The sequence below is a fragment of the Pelophylax lessonae genome (genome assembly GCF_965119305.1).
Source record: "Pelophylax lessonae genome assembly, chromosome: 6".
NCBI classification, from domain to species: Eukaryota; Metazoa; Chordata; class Amphibia; order Anura; family Ranidae; genus Pelophylax; species Pelophylax lessonae.
Genome location: NC_138773.1, coordinates 296,162,185 through 296,177,752, shown reverse-complemented (window position 1 = coordinate 296,177,752; position 15,568 = coordinate 296,162,185). Strand labels below are relative to the sequence as shown.

Sequence of the window (15,568 nt, the reverse complement as noted above, 5' to 3'; positions counted from 1 at the left end):
GGTGTGCCCCTTTATCCAGATTCAGGTGCAAGTCCCTTTAACTCAACTCCCCACAATCCTCTGGGCTCCCAGCATCCCCTGAGTTCCTGGACACGCCCAGGGAGTATAAATGCCAGCTCCTCCCAGCTTCCTGTGCTCAGAGAGATCCTGCCTGATGGGACAGCAGTGACTGGGCAAGTGAGCTGTCCCCAGGTGCTGGGTCCTCATCTGCCAAGTCTGGTGTGCGGGCCAGCAGCAGCGAGCACAAGAGCATGCAGCATCTATCCAAGCCCCAGTCACTGGAGAGGACTCTGTTACAGTCCATGTGGAGAAGCTGTCCAAGCAGTGGGTTGGTCCTATCTACAGCATCAGCAGTGCCTGTGTGAAGTCTGTGCCAGCAGGAAATACCCTCAGCTCACAGTCTGCTGAATGAACGATCAATCTCTTGGAACACGTGAGAATCTTCAGCTCTTTATCCTATCAGTAAACTGAACTCAGAACACTCTGCTGCCATCTAGTGGCCATTAGTAGAACTGCAATAGACTTGTTTTCAGATGTTTTATGCCTGTTTCTCCCTTCCTCATATTGCTGTTTTGTACTGCAAACACCTGTCCACATGATCTCCTGTGTAATCTACGTTCTACATTGTTAAGTAAAGTAGAAATTGCACATCACCACTGGTCTGATCATTTGGCTGATACCGTTACATAACAGTATTAGTGGGAGGAATAGTGCCCCATCATTGGTATCAGTGAGAAGACTAGTTCCCCATCGTTGGTGTCAGTGGGAGGAATAGTGCCCATCATTGCTGTCAGTGGAAAGAATAGTGCCCCATCATTGGTATCAGTGGGGGGAATAGTGCCCCATGGTTGGTGTCAGTGGGAGGAATAGTGATCCATCATTGGTGTCAGTAGGAGGAATAGTGTCCCATCATTGGTGTCATTGGAAAACATAGTGCCCCATCGTTGGTGTCAGTGGGAGAAATAGTGCCCCATTGTTGGTGTAATTGAAAGGCATAACACCCCATCATTGTTGTCAGTAGAAGAAACAGTGCCCCATTGTTGGTATTAGTGGGAAGAATCGTTCCCCATCATTGGTGTCAATGGGAGGAATAGTGTAAGTGGAAGGAGTAGTGTCTCAAGGCAAGATAAAGGAAAGCAAAGGGCCACATGCGGCCCTGGGCTACAGTTTGGAGACCTCTTTTTTGTTCATTAGCTTTTAGTTCTTTCAGTCATGGAGGCTCGCCATCACATGTAGGTGTTACCTAGGGCGGTCTGCAAATGCAGCCTTCCTAGGAATGTCCACTTCTCCAGACTTGAGTGGTTGGGTGGTTTGAATCTTTAAAGTACAGAAATTATAATAAAAATAATGTATTGTCTGAACATATACAAAGTGAAGATCCTGACCTGTTATGGAGACATGATAGGACAGACGGTCATGTCCAGTGTCACACATATACTCCCCGGAATCCTCCTGCCTGGCAGCGGTGATCACCAATCTGCGTTGCTTTCCATTTGATTCCAGCCTGATATTGTCGCTCTCCACTATCTCCACTCCATCCTTGTACCAGCACAAAATGGCGTCCTCTCTGGACAACTCACAGCTCAGCACCATGTTCTCCCCGCTCGTATACGTCTGTTTAGCGTCCTCACTGGTATTCACAATTTTCACAGCCGGTTCTACAAAACAATGAAAATATAGACAATGGTAATGTGACAAATGAGGAGAGACACGGTGTAGTGAAAATAATAGACCAAATTCACAAAACTTCCTGAAATACAAAATTATTTATTACTGGTATTTATACGGCGCCAACAATTTACGCAGCTCCTTATATATTGTACTGTACATTCATATGAATATCCGCTATCAAAGTGCTTACAATCCAATGTCCCCATCTTAAATGCATATGTAACACCCCCCAAAGGGGTAGGACTTCTACCCTGATCCCCAGGGGAGCAAGGCTCCTGACAGGAATTAAGGTTTCATGGTCTGCCTAGCCAGAAGGCCTGGCAGACCCCGTTCTTCAGGCCAGCCGAAGCCGACCCCGAATACTAGATCAGGGGGCTCTCCCGAAGAGAGACCCCCCAGAGACAGGGGAGGAAGAAGGGCCACACATTCTCCCCCTAGACTTCAGGGTAAGCCATAGGACTCACACCCTACAATCCGTGAAAACACACACAAAAGTGAAAGTGGCAAACAGTGAGGGAAATAAATAAGAAAATAATAAAGTGGCCGTGCCAAATATGCACTGGCCGGACCCTAGGGCCTGGTAAGCAAAAATTCCCCCGGACTTTAGCCAAAAAGCCCAGTCCATGAGGCGCAGTGCAGAAAGGAAAGTAAAGTAAATTTGGTGCTGTGACCTTGTGCCTGTTCACACTGTGGGGTCCCACACCCATGTGCTACTAAGAGCACCCCTGGGGTGACCACTCCCAGGGGGCACAGTCACCGCAGACCTTCTGCCCTCCTGGCCCCTGGCCAGACAAGGTAATCCATTCAAATCAGGAGGTAATGGACCCTTCTAGCTTTCTTGGGGAGAACTTACTCCCAGCCCCCAATTACGTTCTGGCGCTCCGGTTTCAGTTCCTGCCGATACTAACCTTCCAGGTCCCCATCACTCCAGCAGTTTTGCATAGCCGCCACCCAACCTTGGTCAGATCAGGTCAGATGACAGCACAGCACAGCACCCCCACTGGATCACTGATAAGAACAGATACTACACTTGATTTTAGTCAAAAGGCCGAGAAGCAAGCACCCTCTAGTGCGCTAGATGTAAATAGGTTTTGTTAGTGTAGGCAAATTGGTTTGGCTGAGAGCCAGGCCTGGGTTAAATCTGGGTCAGCGCTGCGTAACTTAAGGAGGAGGCTGGATGACTCATCTGAAAGTTTTTCTGGTGCCTCCCCCTGTTTTCTGGTACCTTGGGTGGAGGCGAGGAGGAGCTGTTTTGAATATTTATGAGGGCCCCAGCCAATCCCCAGTAGAAAGGGACTGGAAAGGGGCAGGCCACCTCATAAATAGCCATGAGTCAGACCAGCAGGGGCAGGCGAAGGGAAGTTTGAGATAGAGTGCTAAGGAGACTGTCAATGGCCCTTGAGCCTGGGGGTGGGGGGTGACTTTGGGCCTGTGGCTTGGGTGCTGGACAGACCCCCTACAACACCTGGAGGAATCCTTTCCTGGAGTCACAGGAGCAAGACGAGCACAGCAGGAGCAAGTCAGCACGTCCGAGAGATCTCCTGAGAGTCAGCCGGGTGGGCTGGTGAGTGTCAGTCTGGGGGACTGAGGAGAGAGTGTCAGTCTGCAGGACTGTGGGAGAAGTTAGACTGGAGGGCTACTGCAAGGGGCTGCTGCAACCAGGTGGGTTAGCAGGGCCTGAAGATGTGGTTCCGGGAATCAGTGACCACAGAGAGGAAGTCTAGGGAAAGTGTGAGCTGGGTCACCCTATCTGTTCTCCAAGTATAGGGGCTGCGAGTCCCTGCCTGTAATGGGCCTTTGCTACAAGCAAGTGTGTGCTGGAGGAAGAAGAGGAGTGTACCGGTAATTAGAGACTACATATAGGAGAAGTTGTCCCTGAAGTTTGTTTGAAGTCAAATGGGCATCCCATAATTTCCCATCCCTATCCAAGTTTATTACCCTAAATAAAACAAAAAAAAAGTACCGGACTGTTCTCTGACTTTGAAGTGACTGTGAAAATTCAGTGTGCCTGGCTGTGCAGGGTGGGGGGTTTCCATTCTACTTGCAACTCTTTAGGGGTGCGTTACACATACATGGAAGATTGACGCTTGAGGGGGTCAATTGAGAGCTGTAAAAAAAAGCGGCTCAACCACCTATTTGTACCACCCCCAACCACAAGTATAAACTAGGTGTGAGGAAGGAAACAAATAGACTATCAGGTACAGTACTTATCAATAGGAAGAGAATCTTTTGACAGATTTGCTATTAGCTGGAGGCCTTTTTTCTTATCTTGGACAAGTCAGTCTCTCTCCCTTATTGTCCTCATCCTACCACTTAATCTATTGACACTTTACATCAGCCACTATTTATAAAACTGGTCTACAGCCAGACATTCTGACAACTGGAAATTGTTCAACCCTTCATTGCAGGAAGGAAGAGGTGTCAATGCTCTGGACTCTGTCACTGACCTGTCACCGTCACGTTGTAGAAGACCGAATCGTCTCCAGTGTCGCAGACAAATTCCCCAGAATCCTCCGGTGTGGCACATGCGATAACGAGCCTGCGATGCCTGCCGTCTGACTCCAGCCTGATGTTGGCACCTTCCTCTATCTCCACGCCATCCCGGTACCAGCGCACATGGGCATTCTCCCTAGACAGCTCGCAGCTCAGCACAATGGCATCTCCACTCTCGTGCTCGTGTTCTGTGTCATCGCTTGTGTTAATAATCTTCACTGGGGGATCTACATATAAAAACATAGAAATATACAGTAAATATACACACAAACTGTATACACATTAACAAATTCAAAATCCAACCCCTAATAAAACCTAACAGGAACAAACATAAAATGCTGGCGCTCTGGCATAAGTAATATATAGAGTACGTTAGCTTAGCATGAACCATTGGGCTAATATCTTCAGGGGTGCGCTGTGTGCAGAGTTTGGGGATGCACTACATCATGGGTGTCCAACCTTTTGGCTTCTCTGGGCCACATTGAGTGTAGAGAAATTATCTCGGGCCGTATATAAAATATATACTATAGTTAAGGTATATAAGTAATAAAACGCCGCCGCACCCTTCCCTCGCTGCCGCCCCCCCTAGCACTAATTTAACACAACTAGAGGATCCCTTCCGAGGCAGCCTCTGCCTACAGTTAGTTGGAAGCCGCTGTGGCTGTGCCCCCGACCCAACTTCCTTCTTCCCCATCAAAAAAAAATAAAACTGTCAGGGGGCAGTGGGCCGCATTGCCTGGGGCTCTGGGCCGCATGCGGCCCCCGGCCGCAGGTTGGACATGCCTGCACTACATACATAGTGCAGAGTTCAGGGGTGCGCTATGTGCAGAGCTTGGGGATGCACTACATACATAGTGCAGAGTTCAGGGGTGCGCTATGTGCAGAGTTTGGGGATGCACTACATACATAGAGCAGAGTTCAGGGGTGCGCTATGTGCAGAGCTTGGGGATGCACTACATACATAGTGCAGAGTTCAGGGGTGCGCTATGTGCAGAGTTTGGGGATGCACTACATACATAGAGCAGAGTTCAGGGGTGCGCTATGTGCAGAGTTTGGGGATGCACTACATACATAGTGCAGAGTTCAGGGGTGCGCTATGTGCAGAGTTTGGGGATGTACTACAAACATAGTGCAGAGTTCAGGGGTGCACTACACAGAGTGCAGAAATCAGCCTTCTTCCACAGCTGCGTACATCTACCATCTCCTATCCACATCTCACTTTCACCCCTCTTCAGCTCTGACCTCTGCTTGTAACCTCCTTTCTACTGCCCCCATCTTCTCCTTTCTTTAAAGTTCCACCATCTTCCCCATGTTCCCCATGTTTTAATTATCTTGCCCCCAGCCGGCTTTAGTACCTCCCTGCACACTGAAGGTGGCTCTGCATCTCCTTCTTGCATGGAGATCATCCCTAGGCACCTGCATCTCCATTGTCCTCATCCTGCACTCAGTGGGAGCCGCTCAGAATATCAGTTCTGTGGGAGTCGTTGGGAGACAAGTTGTCACTTGTAAACACAGAAGCCAGACTTCTGTGTTTACAAGTGATAGTAGTGAGCAGGGAGCAGAGGGCCTGAGCCAGAGGTGGTGGAACTGAGTTCCACTAGTTCCAGCTGAAAAAAGCCCTGATTTTGAGAATGTTTAGTATGTCCTGGCAAATTTATTTGATAGGTTTTGTAACAGAAAGTAGGGAAACATTTTTTTTTTTTTCAAAACGTTTTTTTCTTTCTCTTTTATATAGTAAAAAAATAAAATAAAAGCCCCAAAAGAAAGCTCTAGCTATCTCAAAAAATGATATAAAATTAATTTGGGTACAGTTTAACACGGCAGAGTAATTGTCAGTCAAACTATCACAGCACTTAAACCTGAAAAATGGCCCAGCAATGAGGAGGGTGTAACATGCTAGTAATTATTCAACATTTATATAAAAAATTAATGAGTTTTATCTATGTACGGTTTAGCTTGTATGTTGCAACTTATATTTGTTCACTGACCTGTAATGGTGACATTGTAGAAGACGGAATCATTCCCGGCATTACAGACATATTCCCCGGAATCCTCTGGCTTGGCACATGTGATGATTAACCTGCGATGTCTGCCATCTGAGTCCAGCCTGACATTGTCGCTCTCCTCTACCTCCATGCCATTGCGGTACCAGCGCACATGGGCATTCTCCCGTGACACCTCGCAACTCAGCATCATGCGCTCCCCACCTGCGCACTTGTGTTCTGTGTCATTGCTTGTGTTTATAATCTTCACCGGGGGCTCTGGAGTCAGACAGAAACAGATTGTCAGCTATAGATGTATGAACAGTTTCTGTATAAAGCCTTGCAACTAGATAAAGAAAAATAGTCACAGTTCCTCTGGGGTGGGGCTGCAACCTCTGATCATGTGACTGCTATACAGTCTCTCCCCCAAGTATCAATGTGTGCAGTTCAGACATGTAGTTAAGAACATCCATACATTTAGGTTGCATTTTTTGCGATCTGTGAAATGGGGTCAAGTGTGCAGACTTGGGATCTACCACCTAGATCTCAATAATAGAGAGATATTGTCTTACTTTAAAACTACAAAAAACAGAAACTTCCATAGATGAGCGGGATTTTAAAGGTGACCAATGTTTTAAAACAATATACATTTTATTAATTCACATTAAAAAGTTCCAATGTTGGAAAAAATATGTACTGTTTATACAAAATAAAATTCACAGCTCAGATTACATGCATCCTGTGAAATTGTACATGTGATATCTTTATGTCTCCACTATACACAACGTGTTTCAGGTGAATCCTTTCTTCATGGGTGTGCCAAGGGAGATACATATGTTCAAAATTTCACCTAGGATGATCAAGGTAACAAAAAGGCCATGTTAGAATAAAAAAGAAAGACTTTGCCTCTGCCAGAATATGGGGATCAGTTGCTCGTCACTGCCACAGGACCAAAACCACCCCAACGTAGGTTCCTACTTAGAGGAGTCCCTGATATCTGGACACCACAAATGGGTTCCAGAGCAGGAAGTATTGGCTTAGGCATAAGATGGACCAGTAGAGGGATCCGTCCATGTAATGAAGTGGTATAGCCTTCAATTCACTCTGATGTTATTGTCAAAAGCACCCATCCAAGTGATGTCCCTCACAGCAGAGTAGACCCGCTCAGCTATGGGGGTTTCTGTTTTTTTTTCATACTAACCTGGATGTCGGCAACAGACACTTTTTTTTGAATAGTGGAGACAATTTTCTACTTTAAAACTAAAACCTGAACTCCAGCCTTCCCTTCAGGTCTTGCTAAGCTGTACAGGGCCCTCTCCTGGACTGCGATTGCTTAAGCCCCGTACACACGATCAGATTATCGAACGATCTGTCGTCCGTTTTTTGTGGCATGCTAGTCTGATGTGGAAAGTGAAGAGGTTATTTTCATATGAATTTTCCCGTACGACAGAATTCTACTTCAGAAGTGATGTCATGTGTGGATTGCTTTGCATGTGTTCTTTCGTCTCTGAGAATGCCTAGTCTTGCTCTTAAGATTTTTTCCCGTCGAAATCTGTACTAATGAGACGAAAATAGTACGTTGTGTTGACAGACGACAAAAATTTTAAAAATCCATCAGGATTTTTTCGGCCGAAAAGTAGGAGTCTGCTGTCGAAAGCACCATACTAACAATCCGAAAATTGGCAGATCGGTCGTCGGACGAATTTTCCCTTCAGATTTTCTTATTGTGTGTACGGGCCTTTACTCTGATTTCACTGAACATTGCAAGCATCTCATAATCTGCCATATATGCTGCAGCTAGTCAGATAGAGCCCTACTCATTTCCTGGATGCAGGACAATCAGAATCATCTAGACCAGTGATCTTTAAACTTCGGCCTTCCAGCTGTTGCGAAACTACACGTCCCAAAAGTTATTATAAAACTCTGACATTCGCAGACATGACTAGGCATGATGGGAATTGTAGTTCCTGAACAACTGGAGGGCCATAGTTTGAAGACCCCCTGATCTAGACCTTTCCTCCCCAGCCTGACTGTCCCTGACTTGCCCCTTTACCTCATTAGTGTTCAGCTCTTTCAATCACACGCAGGTGTTACCTTGTGTAGCCCGCATGCAAATACTACCTACCTAGAAATGCCCACTCCTCCAGACTGACACCAACCCATCAAGGCATTTTAATATATACCTCCAAATAGCCAAATGTTTGCTTCAGGGCTGAGGGCTCATGAGAGGCGTATTAAGGCAGGGTGCTGTGCAGAGATTTATAGTAACTAAATAGAACTACTTCACTACTGTACTTAAGTATCGAAAGGCGGTATCTGTACTTTCCTAGAGTAGAATTTTTTTCTCCTACTTCCACTTTTACTTCACTACATTTTTTCAATGATTTCAATACTTCTACTCCGATATTTTTTTTTTTTGTGCTGCATAGTTACTCGTTACAATTATAAAAATTACCACTGCCAGAACAGTAGATGGCAGGTTTCATGAAGCTCAAAACATGTGTATTATCCGCGCATTTGAAAATAAATGCTACTGTATGTATAAATTAAAGCTGCATTTGAAATAATATAAAACAATATGATGTTCAAACTTTTGACTTCTTTTTCTTTAATAACTACATAACACAGTACTTGTACTTTTACTTTCAGTACTTGAGTAGCAATTTTTTTTTCAAAACTACTGGTACTTTTACTTTCAGTACTTGAGTAGCAACATTTTTTTAAAAAAACTACATGCAATACTTAAGTACAAAAAATGTTGAATACTTTAGTACTTCTACTCAAGTCACTTTTTGATCGAGCACTTCCACTTCTACTCAAGTCACTTTTTGATCGAGCACTTGTACTTTTACCCAAGTATGGGTTTCGAGTACTTTATACAACTCTGGTGCTGTGAGATTTTCAAGGAAGCACCTTGCTGGCCTTTCCCACCAGTCATGATCTGCCTGTGTGGCATTAGGAAGAAGCAAAGGGACCAAGTAATGATGTCTAATAAAAACTATGTAATAAAAACAGAAGGGTTTGTTTAAAACTTTAAGGTGGCGTTTGGGGGAGGTCGGAACTAGGACGCTGGAAACTACCACGCATGCTTGATTCGCGCCCCCGCCTCTGATTGTGACAATTGGAGGCGAAGAGCACACTATAACACACATGCTGGAACCCTTATGCCTCATTTCCACTGAGTGGTACGGTACGGTTCGGTTCAGTACGGTACGGTTCAGAACGGTACACCTTGCGTTTCCACTGCAAATAGTACCCTTTCATGATAGGCGTGGTGTAGCCAGAAAGCTGTGATGGACGATTCTCTGTCAACCAATCAAAGTTCTGCAGAGTGTAGCTCCACCCTGTTTGTACGGTACTAATGTGCTTGGTACCCCAAAGAAAGGGTCCTAAAAAAGTGGTATGGTACGGAATTAGGGTACCATTCACAATGGAAACGGCATAAATAGCGTACCGTACCGAACCGTACCGTACCGCTCAGTGGAAACGAGCCATTCGTGTCGGGAAGACACTTGATAAATGTGAGTTTTATTTCATTTTTAATAAACAAATGAATTGTTTTATGGAATCGCGCTATGTGGGCTCATCTTTCCTCCCAAAATATGGTACATCACTACCTGCTCCCATGAGAGTGCCTGCATGACGGGGACAACATAGAGTGGATTGTGGACCTGTATGCTGGATATATAATACATATATAAAAAAGGCGTTGTAGCTGGCTTATAACTTTACCAGCCACTCCATCTGGTGAGTCAGTTTGGGGCAGGGTTGCCAACTGTCAGTAAATTTACTGACAGTTTCCAAAAATCTGTGATTTTTATACAACTGTCTGCAAATATCAGGGATGTGATAATGTGTCATACTGTGTTGAGTTTGTAAGTGTAAACCAAGCAAATTACTTGTTAGGGGTATAATCAGTGTTTCCATATTGTGTTTATACTGTTTAGTATTAGTTTTTAATAAGATTTCTGACATTTTTTTAGATTGCCAGTAAAAAATGTGCTCCTCCAGTATATTTTACACGTTTTGTCAGTAAAAAATGCTGCAGGACCTTGGTAACACTGGTTTGGAGTGATTGGTGAAAGGAGCACACATGGTTTTTTTGGCACACATTTATTCACAGAAGATTTGTTGCACAGAATTGATGCACTTTTCTGCACTTTGTTGGATTCCTTTTGGGACTTTTAGGAATATTAAGTACATTGTTTATGCATTTTTAGATTTTTTTAACACACTATTTCACTGGACTCTTTCACTGATGTGAATTGTTTGTTTTTTATATATATGATTTTTTTTTCACTTTTTTTATCATCATTTTTTCACTGATCATTAGAAATTTTTGATAATTATTATTATTTATTTAGATCATTGCACTTGCATAATAGGATATTATAATACTGAAGGGTAGATTTGTCCTGATTTTATAGTTCGTTAATCAATTTCATGTTGCACACTTATGCAGTCAATTAGCAGCAGCAGATACATATTATATATAGTATTCCTAATAACAGCTCATAGCCATTGATTGATTTTGGCACCAGATCCTCTTTTAGTATACACATTCTAAAACCGAGTGTTCTCTGGATGTACACTCACCGGCCACTTTATTAGGTACACCTCTTCGATTGCTTAGTAATACAAATTGTTAATCAGCCAATCAAATGACAGCGTCTCAATGCATTTAGTCATCTAGACGTGTTGAGTACGACTTGCTGAAGTTCAAACAGAGCATCAGAATGGGGATTTAAAGTATAACTAAAGGCAAAACATTTTTTTTTTAGTTTTGGATAGATTGGCGATAGAATAAAACACCTGTCAGTTTGTATTGCTGTCTGTGACCCCGTTAGGGAGATTCACCCTCTTTGTTTGTCCTTTTTACCATTATCATTGACCCCTGAAAAGTCATAGGGGAAATCTTCCAATGGGGACACTAGTTCTGGTGACCTGGGGGTCCCCAAGGAATCCCCTTAATTTGCAGGGATTTCCTCTCACTCCTTGTTTGACTATAGAAGCAGGAAGTGAAGGGAAATCTCCGCAATGGGACAAAGATGGCAAAAAAAAAAATCTGACAGGGGTTACAACCCTCCTTACTGTATCCAAAATTAAAAAAAAAAGAGTTTTGCCCATAGTTCTAAGGTGACTTTAATGTGGCAGACGGGCTGGTCTGAGTAATTCAAAAACTGCTGATTTACTGGGATTTTCACACACAACCATCTCTCGGGTTTACAGAGAATGGTCTGAAAAAGAGAAAATTTCCAGTGAGCGGCAGTTGTGTGGAGGAAAATGCCTTGTTGATGTCAGAGATCAGAGGAGAATGGGCAGGTTTGAGATGATAGAAAGGCAACAGTAACTCAAATAACCATTCATTAAAAGCAAAGTATGCAGAATACCATCTCTGAACATACAACACATCGAACCTTGAAGCAGAAAATCACACGGGTGCCACTCCTGTCAGCTAAGAACAGGAAACTGAGGCTACAGTTCGCACAGGCTCACCAAAATTGGACAATAGAAGATTGGAAAAACGTTGCCTGGTCTGATGGGTCTGGATTTCAGCTGCGACATTCAGATGGTAGGGTCAGAATTTGGCGCAAACAACATGAAAGCATGGATCCATCCTGCCTTGTAACAATGGTTCAGGCTGGTGGTGGTGTAATGATGTGGGGGATATTTTCTTGGCACACTTTGGGCCCCTTAGTACTAATTGGGCATCGCTTAAATGCCACCTCCTACCTGAGTATTGTTGCTGACCATGTCCATCCCTTTATGACTACAGTGTACCCATCTTCTGATGGCTCCTTCCAGCAGGATAATGCCCCATGTCACAAAGCTCAAATCATCTCACAACTGGTTTCTTGAACATGACAATGAGGTCACTGTCCTCCAATGGCCTCCACACTCACCAGATCTCCAATGGCCCCCACACTCACCAGATCTCATCCAATTGAGCACCTTTGGGATGTGGTCGAACAGGAGATTGGCATCATGGATGTGCAGCCGACAAATCTGCAGCAAATGTGTGATGCTATCATGTCACTATGGACTGAAATCTCTGAGGAATGTTCCCAACACCTTGTTGAATCTATGCCACAAAGAATTAAGGCAGTTCTGAAGGCAAAAGGGGGGTCCAAGCCGGTACTGGCAAGGTGTACCTAATAAAGTGGCCGAAGAGTGTATATATACAGTGTAAAATACTGCCTTATGTCCACTAGACTAAGGAGCGTACAGATTTTGTATGATAGTGCCATTCACACATTTAAATTGCAGATAATATAGCTGGAGAACATTTGCTTTTGCCAAATTTGGAGAGAGTGAATTTACATGCAGTTTTAAAGGATAAACAGCTTTGCAATTTTTTAGTTTACAAATACACCCCTAGGTGTCAGTAAGTGATTCAATTTGTGAGCAGCTTTGAAAAGATAAAAAAATCCTGGTTTGGGTAGAGATGCCTTTTCAGCTCATTTTTCTGATATATATATAAATATATATATATTTGGAGGTCATTTAGGAAATCTGCAAATCTAATTTAGTAATTATCTCTCTTTCATGCCACTTTTTCTCGGAGAGCTTGGTGTCACCGGAGGCAGTTTCTAGTCTTTGTGTGAATCAATGGACCAGTAAATGAAGCGATATCACATAAAAGCCCCGGTATTAAAGTCTCTTGCCCCATTAGTTCCAGGTTAGATCACAATCATCCTAATCTATGCTGTGCCCAAAACAACAAAGACTATTAGTTTAGGAAAATTCATTTTTAAATGGTTTCTAATGTGAGCCGGTCTGCAGTCCCTGGCTGCCTCATCAGCAAGCTAAAATGATACGATAGCTGCAAATATTTAACTGACCCAGACGTGTCAACTCATAAACCTGGTGTAAGTTGTCCTTGGGTGAAATTGTCAGGACCCCTCTCTCTTTTTAGGCTGGATATACACCTACTATATGCATATACATGTAGCACCCTCCTGGGTAGGTGCTAGTGAGAGAGTATAGTTTTGAGCTCTGTCTGCTTACCAGAGGGGCTGCAGGTAAATCTATATTGTTCTCTGCCTACCAGAGAGCAGGATCTGAGACTGTGTCACACTGGTCCAATAGGGAGGCATGTTGGCCAGTGGTAGGAAACCTGGCGAATGGGTGCATGGGATTTTGATAGTCCTGGTGATCGGCAGAGGGAAAGTGCCTCGGTGCACGTTGGGATACTGTATAAAAGCCAGGAGCACATGTGCTCAAGGTCTTTCGCCTGGATAGTGGAGTCCTGGAGGGAGGGGGGCAGCTGCCTCCTCCTTTGTAGAGGTGCCATGTGGCCTCAGGGGGTCGTCCTGAGGGCCTGGAGAGTAGCAGTGAGGAAATTAACCCGGAGATCCAGAGGAGCTGAGTGAAAGGGGAGACACTGGAGGATCTGTGTCTGCAGTAAAGTGAGTACAGAAACTCGTGTTAAGGGGTCTGACCTGAGGGGGGCCACCCCTGCTCCTAGGATAGTCAGGGGACTGGTGTTGGTTGAAAGGGGATGCTAGTGAGTGTCCTGACGATAAGTTATCATCCACTAAGTCATTTTGCTAAGAAGTGAAGAGCAAGAAACTTAACCCTTTCTACACTTGTGGCAGTGTGGATTAAGCAGCCTAGCTGCTTCCAATCAACCTTGAAGGCTTAGAGATAGAAGTCCTCAGCTAATGTGAATAGTTCAAACTGGAGTATTCCACTACTCCCTTCTCCTATCCAAGTTCCAAATAAACATTAAAAAAAAAAACTCCCCTAGACTGTTTATTTGTGTGGCAAGCCATCAGGAGCAAGGAGGGATCAACTAATTATATCTCAAGGTAACCGTGTGCTGATAATTAGGGGATGAAAAAAACAGAGTGATAACCGCGCTAAGGTGAAAAAAAGTTAGGAAGCAGCGACTTCAAGTGTGACCACACCCTTGGATAATAAATAGAAAAAACAAGTCGCGCTGAGTGATATGGAATAAACAAATCGCGAAGGATGAGAAGCCGCCGGCCGGACGGCAAAGCGCATCCGCTCCTGAGATAAACTTCCGGGAATGATGTCAGCACGCCGCGACCTGACGGCGTTTCGTCCAAGGTCACCTTTGATAACGTCTTCTTGGACGAAACGCGATTTTAAACCTATGTTTGTAAGTGCCTTTCTTTTTTATTAATAAATGTGTGAGAATAAATTACACTATTGGCGCTTTCTCTTTTTACTTGGGCTGGTGTATTGAATATCCTGTTACTGAGAACCCTACACCATTTATCCATTGATGCCATCGGGTCCCGGAGTTTATCTGCATATTGATGGGGAAGCGCAACAAGTGACCATACTGTGCTTATTACTTATTAACTGGTAAGAGGCTTGCAGTGCCCTTGGGTGTCTTGTTGGCTTCTTGGTGCATCTGGAGTTAACCGTATTCTGCTCATATTTATTTCCATTTGGTAAGAGGCTTCACATTCGGTGGTGGTTTCCCCCTTATCTTTTCCTAACACTGGGTATTCACTGGCTTAATTTTTTATTTGGTAAGCTGCTGCACATTTGGTAAAGGATTTGCACGCACTTGGTGGTGGAATCCAATCTGATTCATACAGTTGATCACTATTTCACTCAATTTCTGTACGGTATCACACTATGGAGAATTTTTCTTTCATGTTTATTATATGACATCACCCATTGAGGATCCTGGCACATGATCTCCAGTTAATCTCCCTGGCTTGTGAATACACCTCGACATATGAATCTCGCAGATTTTTATTGTTCGTTCGGTAAGCACATTTCCTAAGAGACCTTGGAGGCTGTTCAAGATTCTCGTTTTTCTACACCATTTGCTATTCAAGTTTATTTTGGGACATTTGATTGTTGGACATTGATTAGATAATTAGGGGAGTCCGTCAAGTCATTATTGAGCAGGCCCTGTGGGGACAGTGCTACATACACTATATTACCAAAAGTATTGGGACGCCTGCCTTTACACGCACATGAACTTTAATGGCATCCCAGTCTTAGTCCGTAATTTCAATATTGATTTTGCCCACCCTTTGCAGCTATAACAGCTTCAACTCTTCTGGGAAGACTGTTCACAAGGTTTAGGAGTGCGTCTATGGGAATGTTTGACCATTCTTCCAGAAGCACATTTGTGAGGTCAGGCACTGATGTGGAGGAGAAGGCCTGGCTTGCAGTCCCTGCTCTAATTCATCCCAAAGGTGTTCTATTGGGTTGGAGTCAGGGCTCTGTGCAGGCCTGTCAAGTTCCTCCACCCCAAACTCCCTCATTCATGGACCTTGCTTCGCGTACTAGTGTGCACTCATGTGGGAACATTTATGGACCTTGCTTTGTGCACTGGAACAGGAACATGGTCAAGTTGGAACAGGAAGGGGCCATCCCAAACTGTTCCCACAAAGTTGGGAGCATGAAATTGTCCAAAGTGTCTTGGAAGGCTG

At 44.3% G+C, this 15,568-nt stretch overlaps 1 protein-coding gene across 2 annotated transcripts in view; it reads right to left on the bottom strand.

The window, feature by feature from the left end:
- Positions 1-15,568, bottom strand: part of OBSL1 (obscurin like cytoskeletal adaptor 1) — a 162,950-nt gene that overhangs the window by 98,936 nt on the left and 48,446 nt on the right. For both annotated transcript variants that reach the window (XM_082260933.1, XM_082260934.1), the window contains exons 6-8: positions 6,153-6,425; positions 4,119-4,391; positions 1,386-1,658 (exon numbers count right to left, since the gene is read on the bottom strand). In XM_082260933.1, coding sequence (XP_082117059.1) covers positions 1,386-1,658; positions 4,119-4,391; positions 6,153-6,425 — 819 coding nt within the window. The remainder of the gene's footprint in view (positions 1-1,385; positions 1,659-4,118; positions 4,392-6,152; positions 6,426-15,568) is intronic.